Below are 24,143 nucleotides of genomic sequence, written 5' to 3' on the forward strand. Positions count from 1 at the left end.
GATGACCTCTTAGTTTCTGGTACGCCTATGTACGGTTACCATTAACTTTAGTATTTAAGATTTTGCAAGAAGAAAAATCTCTCTCTTCTTGTGCGTCTCCGTCGACCCTTAACTCCGTACTTTGCACGTTACTCGTACGCGATTACTTTACACACGGTTCCTATACACGGTTAATTACTACACTAATTAACTTGTCACGAAAAGTTGTTATTTCTTTGCTACATTACTCGAAGTTGTTAGTGAATAATAAACCTTTGTTACCGTTAGAAAAGGGTTTTGTTTTCATTTGCACGAACACGGTGTCTCTGAGACCGCGAACTCAGGGTGGTCCTTCGCAAGCATCCAGTCCATTGCTTACTAGACGTATCAAGAATTAGGCCATGTCTAATCAACATCTTGGTACCACGATCCACGAATAAACAGTTTGGTCCTTCGAGCCGGATCAACATTTTTGGTCCTACGAGCCGGATCAACATTTTTGGTCCTTCGAGCCGGATTAAACATTTTTGGTCACTTCGAACCGGATATCACAGGACTGGATCAGAACCTGTGGAACATAGGACATCGAAAGCGGAATAAGGAGTAGAACGGTGGATCCCAAGGAGAGCAAGAAACAATCCCGGTGAGTCAGTTCCTTTTTGTCACGATTTTTCCTCTTTGAATTTGCATAACCTCATAATCCCGATTTCCATTTGATACCTTAAATGGTCGTTAGTTGTATGAGATTGATGCGACTTATTTACTTTGGTTTATGCTCGATTTATGCACATTAAAGAAGTCGAAACTAGTTAATTTCTCTAGTCGTACCTCTGTTTGAATCACGTAAATTGATTTATTTTAACGCCACGTTATCAATAGTAATTAAAAATGACCACTAGAGCTCAAAAAGAAAAAATTTCAAAACGATCCGAAATGGAACTAGGCTCAGCAGAGTCTCTTAGCGAGAACGATGAATTTAGAGAACTTTTGCACGCTCGCAGAATTTTAACTAAACGTTTATCCCGTTTTGAACAGTACCTTCGTGAAAACAGAGATATTCAAGAAACAGTTCAATTAGAAATCCGCCTCAAGAACGTGGAGGAGGACTATAATCAGTTCGATAAAGTACAATCTCGTCTAGAATTTTTAAGCTTAAACGAAGAAGAACAACGGATTGAAATCGAATCAGCCTACTTTAATTTAATTTCAGAATTAAAGCAGTTAATAAATTCAATTAGCAAAAATCAAAATAGTACTAATACTCATTTAGGAAAACAAAATTCACCAAGAGGTCTAGGAAAATTACCGGATTTAGGCTTACGTTCATTTTATGGCAATTATGAAACTTGGTTCAGTTTCAAAAACATATTTGATTCCTTAGTCCATAGCAGAACCGACTTGAGTGAAACAGAAAAATTGTTATATCTAAAATTATGTTGTAAAGGCGATGCGCTAAATCTCATAGACTCTCTCGACATAACTCCCGATAATTATACAATCGCTTTAAATCTGTTACAAAAAAGATATGAGAATAAAAAGGCAGTTATTAACATTCACGCTAAAGGCTTAGTTCTTAATTTACCAAACGCGAATAAAGGATCATCTGTAAATATTAGAAAATTAATAGATGCAGTTCAGCAACATAAATCATCATTAGGAAAATTAAAATTACCCGTGGATCAATGGGATGTTTTGTTGATACCGATAATATTAAACAAACTGGATGATAGTACTAATCAGGAGTGGGAGCGGAAACAATGTAATACTGAATTGCCGACTGTTGATCAATTAATGGAATTTTTAACCGAAAAATGTCGTTCGTTGGAAGCGGTTCGCGGCTTCTCAACCGTACATTCAAATAAACATGATAGGGATAGAATGCAAAACAAAGGCCACGAGAAAAGAAACGAATCACATCAGTTTAAGAATTATTCGTATTCTTTGACCGAAAAAATCAATAAGTGTTACATCTGTACTGAAAATCATTTCATTCATCAATGTCCTCGTTTTATCCAATTATCAGTGTCGGACAAATATAACGAAATTCGAAGACATAAATTGTGTAGCAACTGTTTACGTCCAGGGCATCTGAAACAGGAATGTAGATCAAGAGGATGCAAAAAATGCAACCAAAAACATAATAGCACGTTACATATAGAGAAACGTTCAGGAAGTGAACATGTTCAAAATTCTAGCAACAGCAGCACTAATGAACCTTCCTCATCATTAACTGAACATGAATCATCGATCAGTTCTCCATCTAATCCTTCGGCTCACGATGTATCTAGAAGGTATGGAGAATCCAAACAATCTACAGTTCTAACAATCGGCCAAAGTAACGCGGTCACGTACGATACGGAAAACAATCCTTTGGCATTATCATCGTTAGGTATTGATAAAAATCAAGTACTACTATCTACGGCTACCATTCTCATCTCAGACAGAAAAGGAAATTGGCATAAATGCAATGCCTTACTCGATTGCGGAAGCCAGTCAAATTTAATGACAGAAAACTTCTGCAGAAAGTTAAACTTAAGTCCCCAAACAATTGACCTTTCATTATCAGGTATCAGTCAAATTGTCACAAAGATTAATCAGCGAGTGCACACGAAAATAAAATCCAGGTTCAACCAATATGAATCTAACATAGCATTTTTGGTTTTACCCATTCTTACCGAAAATCTACCCTCATTTAGATTTCCCAGTTCGGTACTTCAAATTCCAACAAATATCAATCTAGCTGATGAAAAATTTAATGAACCAAAACAAATTGATGTTTTATTAGGGGTAGATATATTTTATAATCTATTAGGTTCGGGTAAACTTAAATTAGGAAAGGGATTGCCAATGTTACAAGAAACCTCTTTAGGCTGGGTAATATCGGGCAATTTAATATGCAGAGAATCTCAAAGTCGGAAAGTAGTGTGCAACCTTGCGACTAGTATTTCAAATAAAACATTAAATGATTCGTTGACGAAATTCTGGCAGATTGAAGAGTTTGAAAATGTTAAATTCCTATCAAAGGAAGAAAATTATTGTGAGGAATATTTTAATCAAACTACAACCCGCGACATGGACAACAGTTTTGTCGTAAGGTATCCGTTCAATAATCAAACAGATTTTAGTCTGGGTGACTCCAAATCGAATGCCCTAAAACGGTTAACAAATGTAGAGAAAAGGTTAGAAAAGGACAAGGACCTCAAGAAGCAGTACGTAGAATTTATGACGGAATATGAGAACTTAGGCCACATGACGCTTCAAGGACCCATTGAAAAGGACATCTCTATTCCAAACAATTCTTATTTTTTACCCCACAGTGCGGTACTAAAGAATTCTATTACCACGAAGTGTCGCGTCGTTTTTGATGCAAGCTGCAAAACAAGTTTAGGAATTTCCCTGAATGACACGCTTTTGGTAGGACCAGTAGTACAAGATGACTTGTACTCAATTTTGATACGTCTAAGACTTCGCAAAATTGTTTTGAGCGCGGACATCAAAATGATGTACCGATGTATAAAAATTCATGAGGAAGAACGTAACTTCCAAAAGATACTATGGCGAGCAAATCTTAATGATCCGATTAATGTGTATAAACTCAACACGGTAACGTATGGCACATCGAGTGCACCCTTTCAAGCCACACGTTGCTTGATAGAATTGGCCGAGCGCAACAAAGACAGGTATCCACGAACAGCAGAAATAATTAAACGTTCGTTCTACATGGATGACCTGTTGGTTAGCATTGATTCGGAAACAGATGCATTGCAAATTTATAGGGAACTAGACGATATTTTAAGTCAAGCTAATTTTAAATTGAGAAAATGGTCGTCCAACAGTAACATAGTTCTAAACAGTATCCTACAAGCAAACAGTAACGAAAATCACGACAATTTAATTCTACCTCATGAAGATAAACATATAAAAACTCTTGGAATCAGCTGGGATCCTAAACAAGATACTCTAAAATATTCAGTAAATATTAAATACGAGCCATCCCGTGTTACCAAAAGGACTATTCTTTCAAAAATTTCGCAGATCTTTGACCCGCTTGGGTTGATCGGTCCCGCATTAACTAGGGCCAAGTTAATCATTCAAGCTCTATGGAAATTACATATCGGTTGGGATCAAGCGGTCCCGAATGACCTAAGACAGATTTGGGAGGAATTCTCGAATGAACTGGAGTGCCTCAATGAATACAAGATCGATAGGCTTGTAATTCCAACAAAGACGGCCCATATAAGATTGTACGGATTTTCTGATAGCTCCGAAAAGGCTTACGGAGCCTGTATTTACGTGGCCTCGGAGGATGAGTCAGGTAGTCGCGAATTACGACTGTTGACAGGAAAATCAAGGGTAGCTCCAGCTAAAAAATTGACCTTGCCTCGACTTGAGCTTCTAGCGGCCCACCTTTTAGCCAAACTAATGAATACGGTAAGACAAATTTTAGACATACAAATATCAGACGTACGATACTTCACGGATTCTAGTATTGTTTTGGCATGGTTGAAAATTGATCCTGCTCACCTTAAGACCTTTGTTGCCAATCGAGTGGCAAAAATTAATGAATTGACCAAGATAACGGAGTGGGCTCACGTGCCAAGCAAGGCCAACCCTGCAGATGTAATATCGAGAGGATTGAGCCCAAGGGAATTGCTGGGATGTGATCTTTGGTTTCACGGTCCCGAATTTTTAAAGAAAAACACATCAAGGACGGAAGCGAACTTAGATAGCCATGAGGTTCCCGTCGATGTCTTGCCCGAATTAAAAAATAATCATACCACAGTATATAAAACAACGAGTGTAAATAGCAACAACTACGGACTTAACATTTTTGATAGATTTTCTACCTTCTTCAAACTGCACAGAGTAGTAGGTTACATATGCAGACTTAAAAATCGATGCCGCAAAGTGATGAATAAGTCAACAGCCTTGACAGTTGAAGAATTAAACGAGTCACTGCTTTTATTAGTAAAATTGGTTCAACGGGATAGCTTCGAAAAGGAAATTTCCGACTTATCCAAAAGTAAAAAACTCCCAAGCGAAAGTAAAATTTTGAATCTAAACCCATTTCTCGATTCAGAAGGAATACTTCGAGTCGGGGGACGTTTAATAAATTCACAATTTAATTTTGAACAACAACACCCTATTATATTACCGTATAAACATAAATTCACTGACTTGATAATACAGAATGAGCATATGAAACATCTCCACGCGGGAGTTCAAAACTTGCTTTCGATAATTCGCCTCAGATTTTGGATAATAAACGGAAAAAATGCAGTTAAACGTAACCTTAGTAGATGTATAAGATGTTTTAGAGTAAAACCGAAACCTTCGAAATTTTTAATGGGTTCCCTTCCGACCGCAAGGGTAACGCCTTCACGACCTTTTTCAAATTGCGGAATCGATTATGCAGGGCCTATACTCATAAAGGAGGGTACGCTGCGTAGAGCCAAATCCGTAAAAACTTACATATGCATTTTTGTTTGTTTTGCCACGCGTGCAGTACATATCGAACTGGTTAAAGATCTTTCGACCGATAGCTTTTTGAATGCTTTGGAAAGGTTCTGTTCCAGACGAGGAAAACCAACAAACATACATTCAGACAATGGTTCTAACTTTGTAGGGGCCAATAATTATTTTATCGAACTCTATAACTTAATAAATAATGAATCACACATTAACGCCACAACTACATTTTTAGCCAATCTCAAACGACATAAACGACTATGCACCCTTAACTCCCGCGCATTTCCTTATTGGTGACTCGTTGGCAAGTTTACCACAACCCGACTACCAGAACGCCGTTATCTCTCGCTTATCTCATTACGAACGACTTCAACAACTCCAGCAGCATTTTTGGAATAGTTGGTCCAGAGACTATTTGACAAATTTGCAAACTCGATGTAAATGGAAGAACACTGTAGATAAAACCATAGATATTGGAGCATTAGTTTTACTGGTGGAACACAATACTGCCCCACTGCGCTGGATTTTAGCTCGAGTTGTCGAACTCCACGAAGGAAAGGATCATGTGATACGTGTAGTGTCAGTGCGCTTACCCAGTGGAACTATATCGCGAAGATCATTGTCGAAAATATGCCCATTGCCCATGAATAACAAATAACTCTTTGTAAATAATTTAAAAGGTAACGACCTTTTAACGGGGCCGGCATGTTAGGGCTTGTGTAGGGGACAGAATTCCCGATAATTAATTTAATGTATTAGTTCGATAAGTTGTATTCTTCATAAGCCTAGTATTAAATGTGTGACTAGTATGTAAGAAATCCGTGTGCTACGCCTATGGACATTACTCGTTTCTCTTGCCACTTTGTCCGTATGACCAGATGTTGATTCGCATTTTGTTTGATCTTAGACTAACTGTGTAATAAAACTCCTCGCCGACCTTTTGTGCGTACTAGAATTTAGACACGTTCTCGATGCTGGTCATAAACGCCCTCCAATAAAACCCAATTATATTGTTAAAGTTAGGCAAGTCACAAGGACAAATCTAGAAGAAGCGCCGATGATGACCTCTTAGTTTCTGGTACGCCTATGTACGGTTACCATTAACTTTAGTATTTAAGATTTTGCAAGAAGAAAAATCTCTCTCTTCTTGTGCGTCTCCGTCGACCCTTAACTCCGTACTTTGCACGTTACTCGTACGCGATTACTTTACACACGGTTCCTATACACGGTTAATTACTACACTAATTAACTTGTCACGAAAAGTTGTTATTTCTTTGCTACATTACTCGAAGTTGTTAGTGAATAATAAACCTTTGTTACCGTTAGAAAAGGGTTTTGTTTTCATTTGCACGAACACGGTGTCTCTGAGACCGCGAACTCAGGGTGGTCCTTCGCAAGCATCCAGTCCATTGCTTACTAGACGTATCAAGAATTAGGCCATGTCTAATCAACATCTTGGTACCACGATCCACGAATAAACAGTTTGGTCCTTCGAGCCGGATCAACATTTTTGGTCCTACGAGCCGGATCAACAAGTAGACATAGGTCAAATAAACCGGGTAAATATTAAAAGTTTGCATGCTCCGCGCTCGGAAATTTCTGGTCTGATTACGCCGAGTTACCACTCAAAATGTTCCTCTAGACTAGCTCTATCCAACGGTGGGATCAGTCGTGGGATTATTTTGATGAATTCCTGAGAAAAAAATTCACACACGTCAAATAAACCGGGTAAGTATTAAAAGTTTGCACGCTCCGCGCTCGGAAATTTCTGGTCCGATTCGGCCGTGTGTCCACTCCAAATGTTCCTCTAGACAAGCTCTATCCAACGGTGGTATCAGTCGTCGGACTATTTTGTTGACTTCCAGAGATAGGAGTAGACATAGGTCAAATAAACCGGGTAAATATTAAAAGTTTGCACGCTCCGCGCTCGGAAATTTCTGGTCGGATTCGGCCGTGTGACCACTCAAAATGTTCCTCTAGACAAGCTCTATCCATCGGTGGCATCAGTCGTGGGACCATTATGATGAGTTCCTGAGAAAAAAATTCACAAACGTCAAATAAACCGGGTAAGTATTAAAAGTTTGCACGCTCCGCGCTCGGAAATTTCTGGTCCGATTCGGCCGTGTGTCCACTCAGTATGTTCCTCTAGACAAGCTCTATCCAACGGTGGGATCATTCGTGGGACTATTTTGATGAATTCCTGAGAAAAAAATTCACACACGTCAAATAAACCGGGTAAATATTAAAAGTTTGCACGCTCCGCGCTCGGAAATTTCTGGTCCGATTGGGCCGAGTGACCATTCAAAATGTTCCTCTAGACAAGCTCTATCCATCGGTGGCATCAGTCGTGGGACCATTTTGATGAGTTCCTGAGAAAAAAATTCACACACGTCAAATAAACCGGGTAAATATTAAAAGTTTGCACGCTCCGCGCTCGGAAATTTCTGGTCCGATTCGGCCGTGTGACCACTCAAAATGTTCTTCTAGACAAGCTCTATCCAACGGTGAGATTAGTCGTGGGACTATTTTGATGAATTCCTGAGAAAAAAATCAACAAACGTCAAATAAACCGGGTAATTATCAAAAGTTTGCACGCTCCGCGCTCGGAAATTTCTGGTCCGATTCGGCGGAGTGACCACTCAAAATGTTCCTCTAGACAAGCTCTATCCAACGGTGGTATCAGTCGTCGGACTATTTTGTTGACTTCCAGAGATAGGAGTAGACATAGGTCAAATAAACCGGGTAAATATTAAAAGTTTGCATGCTCCGCGCTCGGAAATTTCTGGTCTGATTACGCCGAGTTACCACTCAAAATGTTCCTCTAGACTAGCTCTATCCAACGGTGGGATCAGTCGTGGGATTATTTTGATGAATTCCTGAGAAAAAAATTCACACACGTCAAATAAACCGGGTAAGTATTAAAAGTTTGCACGCTCCGCGCTCGGAAATTTCTGGTCCGATTCGGCCGTGTGTCCACTCCAAATGTTCCTCTAGACAAGCTCTATCCAACGGTGGTATCAGTCGTCGGACTATTTTGTTGACTTCCAGAGATAGGAGTAGACATAGGTCAAATAAACCGGGTAAATATTAAAAGTTTGCATGCTCCGCGCTCGGAAATTTCTGGTCTGATTACGCCGAGTTACCACTCAAAATGTTCCTCTAGACAAGCTCTATCCAACGGTGGGATCAGACGTGGGACTATTTTGATGAATTACTGAGAAAAAAATTCATACACGTCAAATAAACCGGATAAATATTAAAAGTTTGCACGCTCCGCGCTCGGAAATTTCTGGTCCGATTCGGCCGAGTGACCACTCAAAATGTTCCTCTAGACAAGCTCTATCCATCGGTGGCATCAGTCGTGGGACCATTATGATGAGTTCCTGAGAAAAAAATTCACACACGTCAAATAAACCGGGTAAATATTAAAAGTTTGCACGCTCCGCGCTCGGAAATTTCTGGTCCGATTCGGCCGTGTGTCCACTCAGTATGTTCCTCTAGACAAGCTCTATCCAACGGTGGGATCAGTCGTGGGACTATTTTGATGACTTCCAGAGATAGGAGTAGACATAGGTCAAATAAACCGGATAAATATTAAAAGTTTGCACGCTCCGCGCTCGGAAATTTCAGGTCGGATTCGGCCGTGTGACCACTCAAAATGTTCCTCTAGACAAGCTCTATCCATCGGTGGCATCAGTCGTGGGACCATTATGATGAGTTCCTGAGAAAAAAATTCACAAACGTCAAATAAACCGGGTAAGTATTAAAAGTTTGCACGCTCCGCGCTCGGAAATTTCTGGTCCGATTCGGCCGTGTGTCCACTCAGTATGTTCCTCTAGACAAGCTCTATCCAACGGTGGGATCATTCGTGGGACTATTTTGATGAATTCCTGAGAAAAAAATTCACACACGTCAAATAAACCGGGTAAATATTAAAAGTTTGCACGCTCCGCGCTCGGAAATTTCTGGTCCGATTGGGCCGAGTGACCATTCAAAATGTTCCTCTAGACAAGCTCTATCCAACGGTGGGATCAGTCGTGGGACCATTTTGATGAGTTCCTGAGAAAAAAATTCACACACGTCAAATAAACCGGGTAAATATTAAAAGTTTGCACGCTCCGCGCTCGGAAATTTCTGGTCCGATTCGGCCGTGTGACCACTCAAAATGTTCTTCTAGACAAGCTCTATCCAACGGTGAGATTAGTCGTGGGACTATTTTGATGAATTCCTGAGAAAAAAATCAACAAACGTCAAATAAACCGGGTAATTATCAAAAGTTTGCACGCTCCGCGCTCGGAAATTTCTGGTCCGATTCGGCGGAGTGACCACTCAAAATGTTCCTCTAGACAAGCTCTATCCAACGGTGGTATCAGTCGTCGGACTATTTTGTTGACTTCCAGAGATAGGAGTAGACATAGGTCAAATAAACCGGGTAAATATTAAAAGTTTGCATGCTCCGCGCTCGGAAATTTCTGGTCTGATTACGCCGAGTTACCACTCAAAATGTTCCTCTAGACTAGCTCTATCCAACGGTGGGATCAGTCGTGGGATTATTTTGATGAATTCCTGAGAAAAAAATTCACACACGTCAAATAAACCGGGTAAGTATTAAAAGTTTGCACGCTCCGCGCTCGGAAATTTCTGGTCCGATTCGGCCGTGTGTCCACTCCAAATGTTCCTCTAGACAAGCTCTATCCAACGGTGGTATCAGTCGTCGGACTATTTTGTTGACTTCCAGAGATAGGAGTAGACATAGGTCAAATAAACCGGGTAAATATTAAAAGTTTGCATGCTCCGCGCTCGGAAATTTCTGGTCTGATTACGCCGAGTTACCACTCAAAATGTTCCTCTAGACAAGCTCTATCCAACGGTGGGATCAGACGTGGGACTATTTTGATGAATTACTGAGAAAAAAATTCATACACGTCAAATAAACCGGATAAATATTAAAAGTTTGCACGCTCCGCGCTCGGAAATTTCTGGTCCGATTCGGCCGTGTGACCACTCAAAATGTTCCTCTAGACAAGCTCTATCCATCGGTGGCATCAGTCGTGGGACCATTTTGATGAGTTCCTGAGAAAAAAATTCACACACGTCAAATAAACCGGGTAAATATTAAAAGTTTGCACGCTCCGCGCTCGGAAATTTCTGGTCCGATTCGGCCGTGTGACCACTCAAAATGTTCTTCTAGACAAGCTCTATCCAACGGTGAGATTAGTCGTGGGACTATTTTGATGAATTCCTGAGAAAAAAATCAACAAACGTCAAATAAACCGGGTAATTATCAAAAGTTTGCACGCTCCGCGCTCGGAAATTTCTGGTCCGATTCGGCCGAGTGACCACTCAAAATGTTCCTCTAGACAAGCTCTAACCAACGGTGGTATCAGTCGTGGGACCATTTTGACGAGTTCCTGAGAAAAAAATTCACACACGTCAAATAAACCGGGTAAATATTAAAAGTTTGCACGCTCCGCGCTCGGAAATTTCTGGTCCGATTCGGCCGTGTGACCACTCAAAATGTTCTTCTAGACAAGCTCTATCCAACGGTGGTATCAGTCGTCGGACTATTTTGTTGACTTCCAGAGATAGGAGTAGACATAGGTCAAATAAACCGGGTAAATATTAAAAGTTTGCATGCTCCGCGCTCGGAAATTTCTGGTCTGATTACGCCGAGTTACCACTCAAAATGTTCCTCTAGACTAGCTCTATCCAACGGTGGGATCAGTCGTGGGATTATTTTGATGAATTCCTGAGAAAAAAATTCACACACGTCAAATAAACCGGGTAAGTATTAAAAGTTTGCACGCTCCGCGCTCGGAAATTTCTGGTCCGATTCGGCCGTGTGTCCACTCCAAATGTTCCTCTAGACAAGCTCTATCCAACGGTGGTATCAGTCGTCGGACTATTTTGTTGACTTCCAGAGATAGGAGTAGACATAGGTCAAATAAACCGGGTAAATATTAAAAGTTTGCACGCTCCGCGCTCGGAAATTTCTGGTCGGATTCGGCCGTGTGACCACTCAAAATGTTCCTCTAGACAAGCTCTATCCATCGGTGGCATCAGTCGTGGGACCATTATGATGAGTTCCTGAGAAAAAAATTCACAAACGTCAAATAAACCGGGTAAGTATTAAAAGTTTGCACGCTCCGCGCTCGGAAATTTCTGGTCGGATTCGGCCGTGTGACCACTCAAAATGTTCCTCTAGACAAGCTCTATCCATCGGTGGCATCAGTCGTGGGACCATTATGATGAGTTCCTGAGAAAAAAATTCACAAACGTCAAATAAACCGGGTAAGTATTAAAAGTTTGCACGCTCCGCGCTCGGAAATTTCTGGTCCGATTCGGCCGTGTGTCCACTCAGTATGTTCCTCTAGACAAGCTCTATCCAACGGTGGGATCATTCGTGGGACTATTTTGATGAATTCCTGAGAAAAAAATTCACACACGTCAAATAAACCGGGTAAATATTAAAAGTTTGCACGCTCCGCGCTCGGAAATTTCTGGTCCGATTGGGCCGAGTGACCATTCAAAATGTTCCTCTAGACAAGCTCTATCCATCGGTGGCATCAGTCGTGGGACCATTTTGATGAGTTCCTGAGAAAAAAATTCACACACGTCAAATAAACCGGGTAAATATTAAAAGTTTGCACGCTCCGCGCTCGGAAATTTCTGGTCCGATTCGGCCGTGTGACCACTCAAAATGTTCTTCTAGACAAGCTCTATCCAACGGTGAGATTAGTCGTGGGACTATTTTGATGAATTCCTGAGAAAAAAATCAACAAACGTCAAATAAACCGGGTAATTATCAAAAGTTTGCACGCTCCGCGCTCGGAAATTTCTGGTCCGATTCGGCGGAGTGACCACTCAAAATGTTCCTCTAGACAAGCTCTATCCAACGGTGGTATCAGTCGTCGGACTATTTTGTTGACTTCCAGAGATAGGAGTAGACATAGGTCAAATAAACCGGGTAAATATTAAAAGTTTGCATGCTCCGCGCTCGGAAATTTCTGGTCTGATTACGCCGTGTGACCACTCAAAATGTTCTTCTAGACAAGCTCTATCCAACGGTGAGATTAGTCGTGGGACTATTTTGATGAATTCCTGAGAAAAAAATCAACAAACGTCAAATAAACCGGGTAATTATCAAAAGTTTGCACGCTCCGCGCTCGGAAATTTCTGGTCCGATTCGGCGGAGTGACCACTCAAAATGTTCCTCTAGACAAGCTCTAACCAACGGTGGGATTAGTCGTGGGACTATTTTGATGAATTCCTGAGAAAAAAATCAACAAACGTCAAATAAACCGGGTAAATATTAAAAGTTTGCACGTTCCGCGCTCGGAAATTTCTGGTCCGATTCGGCCGAGTGACCACTCAAAATGTTCCTCTAGACAAGCTCTAACCAACGGTGGCATCAGTCGTGGGACTATTTTGATGAATTCCTGAGAAAAAAATCAACAAACGTCAAATAAACCGGGTAATTATCAAAAGTTTGCACGCTCCGCGCTCGGAAATTTCTGGTCCGATTCGGCCGAGTGACCACTCAAAATGTTCCTCTAGACTAGCTCTATCCAACGGTGGGATCAGTCGTGGGATTATTTTGATGAATTCCTGAGAAAAAAATTCACACACGTCAAATAAACCGGGTAAGTATTAAAAGTTTGCACGCTCCGCGCTCGGAAATTTCTGGTCCGATTCGGCCGTGTGTCCACTCAAAATGTTCCCCTAGACAAGCTCTATCCAACGGTGGTATCAGTCGACGGACTATTTTGATGAATTCCAGAGATAGGAGTAGACATAGGTCTAATAAACCGGGTAATTATTAAAAGTTTGCACGCTCCGCGCTCGGAAATTTCTGGTTCGATTCGGCCGAGTGACCACTCAAAATGTTCCTCTAGACTAGCTCTATCCAACGGTGGGATCAGTCGTGGGATTATTTTGATGAATTCCTGAGAAAAAAATTCACACACGTCAAATAAACCGGGTAAGTATTAAAAGTTTGCACGCTCCGCGCTCGGAAATTTCTGGTCCGATTCGGCCGTGTGTCCACTCAAAATGTTCCTCTAGACAAGCTCTATCCAACGGTGGTATCAGTCGTCGGACTATTTTGATGAATTCCTGAGAAAAAAATTCACACACGTCAAATAAACCGGGTAAATATTAAAAGTTTGCACGCTCCGCGCTCGGAAATTTCTGGTCCGATTCGGCCGTGTGTCCACTCAGTATGTTCCTCTAGACAAGCTCTATCCAACGGTGGGATCAGTCGTGGGACTATTTTGATGAATTCCTGAGAAAAAAATTCACACACGTCAAATAAACCGGGTAAATATTAAAAGTTTGCACGCTCCGCGCTCGGAAATTTCTGGTCCGATTCGGCCGAGTGACCACTCAAAATGTTCCTCTAGACAAGCTCTAACCAACGGTGGTATCAGTCGTCGGACTATTTTGATGAATTCCAGAGAAAAAAATTCACACACGTCAAATAAACCGGGTAAATATTAAAAGTTTGCACGCTCCGCGCTCGGAAATTTCTGGTCGGATTCGGCCGTGTGACCACTCAAAATGTTCCTCTAGACAAGCTCTATCCAACGGTGGGATCAGACGTGGGACTATTTTGATGAATTACTGAGAAAAAAATTCACACACGTCAAATAAACCGGATAAATATTAAAAGTTTGCACGCTCCGCGCTCGGAAATTTCTGGTCGGATTCGGCCGTGTGACCACTCAAAATGTTCCTCTAGACAAGCTCTATCCAACGGTGGGATCAGACGTGGGACTATTTTGATGAATTACTGAGAAAAAAATTCTCACACGTCAAATAAACCGGATAAATATTAAAAGTTTGCACGCTCCGCGCTCGGAAATTTCTGGTCTGCTTCGGCCGAGTGACCACTCAAAATGTTCCTCTAGACTAGCTCTATCCAACGGTGGGATCAGTCGTGGGACTATTTTGATGAATTCCAGAGATAGGAGTAGACATACGTCAAATAAACCAGGTAAATATTAAAAGATTGCACGCTCCGCGCTCGGAAATTTCTGGTCTGATTCGGCCGTGTGACCACTCAAAATGTTCCTCTAGACAAGCTCTATCCAACGGTGAGATTAGTCGTGGGACTATTTTGATGAATTCCTGAGAAAAAAATCAACAAACGTCAAATAAACCGGGTAAATATTAAAAGTTTGCACGCTCCGCGCTCGGAAATTTCTGGTCTGCTTCGGCCGAGTGACCACTCAAAATGTTCCTCTAGACTAGCTCCATCCAACGGTGGGATCAGTCGTGGGACTATTTTGATGAATTCCTGAGAAAAAAATTCACACACGTCAAATAAACCGGGTAAATATTAAAAGTTTGCACGCTCCGCGCTCGGAAATTTCTGGTCTGCTTCGGCCGAGTGACCACTCAAAATGTTCCTCTAGACAAGCTCTAACCAACGGTGGGATTAGTCGTGGGACTATTTTGATGAATTCCAGAGATAGGAGTAGACATACGTCAAATAAACCGGGTAAATATTAAAAGTTTACATGCTCCGCGCTCGGAAATTTCTGATCCGATTCGGCCGAGTGACCACTCAAAATGTTCCTCTAGACTAGCTCTATCCAACGGTGGGATCAGTCGTGGGATTATTTTGATGAATTCCTGAGAAAAAAATTCACACACGTCAAATAAACCGGGTAAATATTAAAAGTTTGCACGCTCCGCGATCGGAAATTTCTGGTCTGATTCCGCCGAGTTACCACTCAAAATGTTCCTCTAGACAAGCTCTATCCAACGGTCGCATCAGTCGTGGGACTATTTTAATGAATTACTGAGAAAAAAATTCACACACGTCAAATAAATCGGGTAAATATTAAAAGTTTGCACGCTCCGCGCTCGGACATTTCTGGTCGGATTCGGCCGTGTGACCACTCAAAATGTTCCTCTAGACAAGCTCTATCCAACGGTGGGATCAGACGTGGGACTATTTTGATGAATTACTGAGAAAAAAATTCATACACGTCAAATAAACCGGATAAATATTAAAAGTTTGCACGCTCCGCGCTCGGAAATTTCTGGTCCGATTCGGCCGAGTGACCACTCAAAATGTTCCTCTAGACAAGCTCTATCCATCGGTGGCATCAGTCGTGGGACCATTATGATGAGTTCCTGTGAAAAAAATTCACACACGTCAAATAAACCGGGTAAATATTAAAAGTTTGCACGCTCCGCGCTCGGAAATTTCTGGTCCGATTCGGCCGTGTGTCCACTCAGTATGTTCCTCTAGACAAGCTCTATCCAACGGTGGGATCAGTCGTGGGACTATTTTGATGACTTCCAGAGATAGGAGTAGACATAGGTCAAATAAACCGGGTAAATATTAAAAGTTTGCACGCTCCGCGCTCGGAAATTTCTGGTCGGATTCGGCCGTGTGACCACTCAAAATGTTCCTCTAGACAAGCTCTATCCAACGGTGGGATCAGACGTGGGACTATTTTGATGAATTACTGAGAAAAAAATTCTCACACGTCAAATAAACCGGATAAATATTAAAAGTTTGCACGCTCCGCGCTCGGAAATTTCTGGTCTGCTTCGGCCGAGTGACCACTCAAAATGTTCCTCTAGACAAGCTCTATCCAACGGTCGCATCAGTCGTGGGACTATTTTAATGAATTACTGAGAAAAAAATTCACACACGTCAAATAAATCGGGTAAATATTAAAAGTTTGCACGCTCCGCGCTCGGAAATTTCTGGTCCGATTCGGCCGTGTGTCCACTCAGTATGTTCCTCTAGACAAGCTCTATCCAACGGTGGGATCAGTCGTGGGACTATTTTGATGACTTCCAGAGATAGGAGTAGACATAGGTCAAATAAACCGGATAAATATTAAAAGTTTGCACGCTCCGCGCTCGGAAATTTCTGGTCCGATTCGGCCGTGTGTCCACTCAGTATGTTCCTCTAGACAAGCTCTATCCAACGGTGGGATCAGTCGTGGGACTATTTTGATGACTTCCAGAGATAGGAGTAGACATAGGTCAAATAAACCGGATAAATATTAAAAGTTTGCACGCTCCGCGCTCGGAAATTTCTGGTCCGATTCGGCCGTGTGTCCACTCAAAATGTTCCTCTAGACAAGCTCTATCCAACGGTGGTATCAGTCGTCGGACTATTTTGTTGAATTCCAGAGATAGGAGTAGACATAGGTCAAATAAACCGGGTAAATATTAAAAGTTTGCATGCTCCGCGCTCGGAAATTTCTGGTCCGATTCGGCCGAGTGACCACTCAAAATGTTCCTCTAGACAAGCTCTATCCATCGGTGGCATCAGTCGTGGGACCATTATGATGAGTTCCTGAGAAAAAAATTCACAAACGTCAAATAAACCGGGTAAGTATTAAAAGTTTGCACGCTCCGCGCTCGGAAATTTCTGGTCCGATTCGGCCGAGTGACCACTCAAAATGTTCCTCTAGACTAGCTCTATCCAACGGTGGGATCAGTCGTGGGATTATTTTGATGAATTCCTGAGAAAAAAATTCACACACGTCAAATAAACCGGGTAAGTATTAAAAGTTTGCGCGCTCCGCGCTCGGAAATTTCTGGTCCGATTCGGCCGTGTGTCCACTCAAAATGTTCCTCTAGACAAGCTCTATCCAACGGTGGTATCAGTCGTCGGACTATTTTGTTGAATTCCAGAGATAGGAGTAGACATAGGTCAAATAAACCGGGTAAATATTAAAAGTTTGCATGCTCTGCGCTCGGAAATTTCTGGTCCGATTCGGCCGAGTGACCACTCAAAATGTTCCTCTAGACTAGCTCTATCCAATGGTGGGATCAGTCGTGGGATTATTTTGATGAATTCCTGAGAAAAAAATTCACACACGTCAAATAAATCGGGTAAATATTAAAAGTTTGCACGCTCCGCGCTCGGAAATTTCTGGTCCGATTCGGCCGTGTGTCCACTCAGTATGTTCCTCTAGACAAGCTCTATCCAACGGTGGGATCATTCGTGGGACTATTTTGATGAATTCCTGAGAAAAAAATTCACACACGTCAAATAAACCGGGTAAATATTAAAAGTTTGCACGCTCCGCGCTCGGAAATTTCTGGTCCGATTGGGCCGAGTGACCATTCAAAATGTTCCTCTAGACAAGCTCTATCCATCGGTGGCATCAGTCGTGGGACCATTTTGATGAGTTCCTGAGAAAAAAATTCACACACGTCAAATAAACCGGGTAAATATTAAAAGTTTGCACGCTCCGCGCTCGGAAATTTCTGGTCCGATTCGGCGGAGTGACCACTCAAAATGTTCCTCTAGACAAGCTCTATCCAACGGTGGTATCAGTCGTCGGACTATTTTGTTGACTTCCAGAGATAGGAGTAGACATAGGTCAAATAAACTGGGTAAATATTAAAAGTTTGCATGCTCCGCGCTCGGAAATTTCTGGTCTGATTACGCCGAGTTACCACTCAAAATGTTCCTCTAGACAAGCTCTATCCAACGGTGGGATCAGACGTGGGACTATTTTGATGAATTACTGAGAAAAAAATTCATACACGTCAAATAAACCGGATAAATATTAAAAGTTTGCACGCTCCGCGCTCGGAAATTTCTGGTCCGATTCGGCCGAGTGACCACTCAAAATGTTCCTCTAGACAAGCTCTATCCATCGGTGGCATCAGTCGTGGGACCATTATGATGAGTTCCTGAGAAAAAAATTCACACACGTCAAATAAACCGGGTAAATATTAAAAGTTTGCACGCTCCGCGCTCGGAAATTTCTGGTCCGATTCGGCCGTGTGTCCACTCAGTATGTTCCTCTAGACAAGCTCTATCCAACGGTGGGATCAGTCGTGGGACTATTTTGATGACTTCCAGAGATAGGAGTAGACATAGGTCAAATAAACCGGATAAATATTAAAAGTTTGCACGCTCCGCGCTCGGAAATTTCTGGTCCGATTCGGCCGTGTGTCCACTCAAAATGTTCCTCTAGACAAGCTCTATCCAACGGTGGTATCAGTCGTCGGACTATTTTGTTGAATTCCAGAGATAGGAGTAGACATAGGTCAAATAAACCGGGTAAATATTAAAAGTTTGCATGTTCCGCGCTCGGAAATTTCTGGTCCGATTCGGCCGAGTGACCACTCAAAATGTTCCTCTAGACTAGCTCTATCCAACAGTGGGATCAGTCGTGGGATTATTTTGATGAATTCCTGAGAAAAAAATTCACACACGTCAAATAAATCGGGTAAATATTAAAAGTTTGCACGCTCCGCGCTCGGAAATTTCTGGTCCGATTCGGCCGTGTGTCCACTCAGTATGTTCCTCTAGACAAGCTCTATCCAACGGTGGGATCATTCGTGGGACTATTTTGATGAATTCCTGAGAAAAAAATTCACACACGTCAAATAAACCGGGTAAATATTAAAAGTTTGCACGCTCCGCGCTCGGAAATTTCTGGTCCGATTGGGCCGAGTGACCATTCAAAATGTTCCTCTAGACAAGCTCTATCCATCGGTGGCATCAGTCGTGGGACCATTTTGATGAGTTCCTGAGAAAAAAATTCACACCCGTCAAATAAACCGGGTAAATATTAAAAGTTTGCACGCTCCGCGCTCGGAAATTTCTGGTCCGATTCGGCCGAGTGACCACTCAAAATGTTCCTCTAGACTAGCTCTATCCAACGGTGGGATCAGTCGTGGGATTATTTTGATGAATTCCTGAGAAAAAAATTCACACACGTCAAATAAACCGGGTAAGTATTAAAAGTTTGCACGCTCCGCGCTCGGAAATTTCTGGTCCGATTCGGCCGTGTGTCCACTCAAAATGTTCCCCTAGACAAGCTCTATCCAACGGTGGTATCAGTCGTCGGACTATTTTGTTGAATTCCAGAGATAGGAGTAGACATAGGTCAAATAAACCGGGTAATTATTAAAAGTTTGCACGCTCCGCGCTCGGAAATTTCTGGTCCGATTCGGCCGAGTGACCACTCAAAATGTTCCTCTAGACTAGCTCTATCCAACGGTGGGATCAGTCGTGGGATTATTTTGATGAATTCCTGAGAAAAAAATTCACACACGTCAAATAAATCGGGTAAATATTAAAAGTTTGCACGCTCCGCGCTCGGAAATTTCTGGTCCGATTCGGCCGTGTGACCACTCAAAATGTTCCTCTAGACAAGCTCTATCCAACGGTGGTATCAGTCGACGGACTATTTTGATGAATTCCAGAGATAGGAGTAGACATAGGTCAAATAAACCGGGTAATTATTAAAAGTTTGCACGCTCCGCGCTCGGAAATTTCTGGTCCGATTCGGCCGAGTGACCACTCAAAATGTTCCTCTAGACTAGCTCTATCCAACGGTGGGATCAGTCGTGGGATTATTTTGATGAATTCCTGAGAAAAAAATTCACACACGTCAAATAAATCGGGTAAATATTAAAAGTTTGCACGCTCCGCGCTCGGAAATTTCTGGTCTGATTCGTCCGAGTGACCACTCAAAATGTTCCTCTAGACTAGCTCTATCCAACGGTGGGATCATTCGTGGGACTATTTTGATGAATTCCTGAGAAAAAAATTCACACACGTCAAATAAACCGGGTAAATATTAAAAGTTTGCACGCTCCGCGCTCGGAAATTTCTGGTCCGATTCGGCCGTGTGACCACTCAAAATGTTCCTCTAGACAAGCTCTATCCAACGGTGGTATCAGTCGACGGACTATTTTGATGAATTCCAGAGATAGGAGTAGACATAAGTCAAATAAACCGGGTAAATATTAAAAGTTTGCACGCTCCGCGCTAGGAAATTTCTGGTCTGATTACGCCGAGTTACCACTCAAAATGTTCCTCTAGACAAGCTCTATCCAACGGTGGCATCAGTCGTGGGACTATTTTGATGAATTACTGAGAAAAAAATTCACACACGTCAAATAAACCGGGTAAATATTAAAAGTTTGCAAGCTCCGCGATCGGAAATTTCTGGTCTGATTCCGCCGAGTTACCACTCAAAATGTTCCTCTAGACAAGCTCTATCCAACGGTGGCATCAGTCGTGGGACTATTTTGATGAATTACTGAGAAAAAAATTCACACATGTCAAATAAATCGGGTAAATATTAAAAGTTTGCACGCTCCGCGCTCGGAAATTTCTGGTCCGATTCGGCCGTGTGACCACTCAAAATGTTCCTCTAGACAAGCTCTATCCAACGGTGGTATCAGTCGACGGACTATTTTGATGAATTCCAGAGATAGGAGTAGACATAAGTCAAATAAACCGGGTAAATATTAAAAGTTTGCACGCTCCGCGCTAGGAAATTTCTGGTCTGATTACGCCGAGTTACCACTCAAAATGTTCCTCTAGACAAGCTCTATCCAACGGTGGCATCAGTCGTGGGACTATTTTGATGAATTACTGAGAAAAAAATTCACACACGTCAAATAAACCGGGTAAATATTAAAAGTTTGCAAGCTCCGCGATCGGAAATTTCTGGTCTGATTCCGCCGAGTTACCACTCAAAATGTTCCTCTAGACAAGCTCTATCCAACGGTGGCATCAGTCGTGGGACTATTTTGATGAATTACTGAGAAAAAAATTCACACATGTCAAATAAATCGGGTAAATATTAAAAGTTTGCACGCTCCGCGCTCGGAAATTTCTGGTCCGATTCGGCCGTGTGTCCACTCAGTATGTTCCTCTAGACAAGCTCTATCCAACGGTGGCATCAGTCGTGGGACTATTTTGATGAATTCCTGAGAAAAAAATTCACACACGTCAAATAAACCGGGTAAATATTAAAAGTTTGCACGCTCCGCGCTCGGAAATTTCTGGTCCGATTCGGCCGAGTGACCACTCAAAATGTTCCTCTAGACAAGCTCTAACCAACGGTGGTATCAGTCGTCGGACTATATTGATGAATTCCAGAGAAAAAAATTCACACACGTCAAATAAACCGGGTAAATATTAAAAGTTTGCACGCTCCGCGCTCGGAAATTTCTGGTCGGATTCGGCCGTGTGACCACTCAAAATGTTCCTCTAGACAAGCTCTATCCAACGGTGGGATCAGACGTGGGACTATTTTGATGAATTACTGAGAAAAAAATTCACACACGTCAAATAAACCGGGTAAATATTAAAAGTTTGCACGCTCCGCGCTCGGAAATTTCTGGTCCGATTCGGCCGTGTGACCACTCTAAATGTTCCTCTAGACAAGCTCTATCCAACGGTGCGATCAGTCGTGGGACTATTTTGATGAATTCCGGAGAGAAAAATCCACATACCTCAAATAAACCGGGTAATTATTAAAAGTTTGCACGCTCCGCGCTCGGAAATTCCTGGTCCGATTCGGCCGTGTGACCACTCTAAATGTTCCTCTAGACAAGCTCTATCCAACGGTGCGATCAGTCGTGGGACTATTTTGATGAATTCCTGAGAGAAAAATCCACATACCTCAAATAAACCGGGTAATTATTAAAAGATTGCACGCTCCGCGCTCGGAAATTTCTGGTCCGATTCGGCCGAGTGACCACTCAAAATGTTCCTCTAGACAAGCTCTATCCAACGGTGGGATCAGACGTGGGACTATTTTGATGAATTACTGAGAAAAAAATTCACACACGTCAAATAAACCGGGTAAGTATTAAAAGTTTGCACGCTCCGCGCTCGGAAATTTCTGGTCCGATTCGGCCGAGTGACCACTCAAAATGTTCCTCTAGACAAGCTCTATCCAACGGTGGCATCAGTCGTGGGACTATTTTGATGAATTACTGAGAAAAAAATTCACACACGTCAAATAAACCGGGTAAATATTAAAAGTTTGCACGCTCCGCGATCGGAAATTTCTGGTCTGATTCCGCCGAGTTACCACTCAAAATGTTCCTCTAGACAAGCTCTATCCAACGGTGGCATCAGTCGTGGGACTATTTTGATGAATTACTGAGAAAAAAATTCACACATGTCAAATAAATCGGGTAAATATTAAAAGTTTGCACGCTCCGCGCTCGGAAATTTCTGGTCTGATTACGCCGAGTTACCACTCAAAATGTTCCTCTAGACAAGCTCTATCCAACGGTGGCATCAGTCGTGGGACTATTTTGATGAATTACTGAGAAAAAAATTCACACACGTCAAATAAACCGGGTAAATATTAAAAGTTTGCAAGCTCCGCGATCGGAAATTTCTGGTCTGATTCCGCCGAGTTACCACTCAAAATGTTCCTCTAGACAAGCTCTATCCAACGGTGGCATCAGTCGTGGGACTATTTTGATGAATTACTGAGAAAAAAATTCACACATGTCAAATAAATCGGGTAAATATTAAAAGTTTGCACGCTCCGCGCTCGGAAATTTCTGGTCCGATTCGGCCGTGTGTCCACTCAGTATGTTCCTCTAGACAAGCTCTATCCAACGGTGGCATCAGTCGTGGGACTATTTTGATGAATTCCTGAGAAAAAAATTCACACACGTCAAATAAACCGGGTAAATATTAAAAGTTTGCACGCTCCGCGCTCGGAAATTTCTGGTCCGATTCGGCCGAGTGAACACTCAAAATGTTCCTCTAGACAAGCTCTAACCAACGGTGGTATCAGTCGTCGGACTATATTGATGAATTCCAGAGAAAAAAATTCACACACGTCAAATAAACCGGGTAAATATTAAAAGTTTGCACGCTCCGCGCTCGGAAATTTCTGGTCGGATTCGGCCGTGTGACCACTCAAAATGTTCCTCTAGACAAGCTCTATCCAACGGTGGGATCAGACGTGGGACTATTTTGATGAATTACTGAGAAAAAAATTCACACACGTCAAATAAACCGGATAAATATTAAAAGTTTGCACGCTCCGCGCTCGGAAATTTCTGGTCGGATTCGGCCGTGTGACCACTCAAAATGTTCCTCTAGACAAGCTCTATCCAACGGTGGGATCAGACGTGGGACTATTTTGATGAATTACTGAGAAAAAAATTCACACACGTCAAATAAACCGGATAAATATTAAAAGTTTGCACGCTCCGCGCTCGGAAATTTCTGGTCGGATTCGGCCGTGTGACCACTCAAAATGTTCCTCTAGACAAGCTCTATCCAACGGTGGGATTAGTCGTGGGACTATTTTGATGAATTCCAGAGATAGGAGTAGACATACGTCAAATAAACCAGGTAAATATTAAAAGATTGCACGCTCCGCGCTCGGAAATTTCTGGTCTGATTCGGCCGTGTGACCACTCAAAATGTTCCTCTAGACAAGCTCTATCCAACGGTGAGATTAGTCGTGGGACTATTTTGATGAATTCCTGAGAAAAAAATCAACAAACGTCAAATAAACCGGGTAAATATTAAAAGTTTGCACGCTCCGCGCTCGGAAATTTCTGGTCTGATTCGGCCGAGTGACCACTCAAAATGTTCCTCTAGACAAGCTCTAACCAACGGTGGTATCAGTCGTCGGACTATTTTGATGAATTCCAGAGATAGGAGTAGACATACGTCAAATAAACCGGGTAAATATTAAAAGAGTGCATGCTCCGCGCTCGGAAATTTCTGGTCCGATTCGGCCGTGTGTCCACTCAGTATGTTCCTCTAGACTAGCTCTATCCAACGGTGGGATCAGTCGTGGGATTATTTTGATGAATTCCTGAGAAAAAAATTCACACACGTCAAATAAACCGGGTAAATATTAAAAGTTTGCACGCTCCGCGATCGGAAATTTCTGGTCTGATTCCGCCGAGTTACCACT

The 24,143-nt window shown here is 42.2% G+C and overlaps 1 protein-coding gene across 1 annotated transcript; it reads left to right on the forward strand.

Moving 5' to 3' along the window:
• The first annotated feature begins 912 nt into the window (after nucleotides 1–912).
• On the forward strand, nucleotides 913–6,106 carry LOC136418952 (uncharacterized). The gene is made up of 2 exons (XM_066405159.1): nucleotides 913–4,947; nucleotides 5,684–6,106. Exons 1-2 carry the CDS (start codon nucleotides 913–915, stop codon nucleotides 6,104–6,106), a joined length of 4,458 nt encoding a protein of 1,485 aa, XP_066261256.1.
• The last annotated feature ends 18,037 nt before the right edge of the window (nucleotides 6,107–24,143 follow it).

The sequence above is a fragment of the Euwallacea similis genome, unplaced genomic scaffold, assembly GCF_039881205.1.
Source record: "Euwallacea similis isolate ESF13 unplaced genomic scaffold, ESF131.1 scaffold_50, whole genome shotgun sequence".
In the NCBI taxonomy this organism is placed as follows: domain Eukaryota; kingdom Metazoa; phylum Arthropoda; class Insecta; order Coleoptera; family Curculionidae; genus Euwallacea; species Euwallacea similis.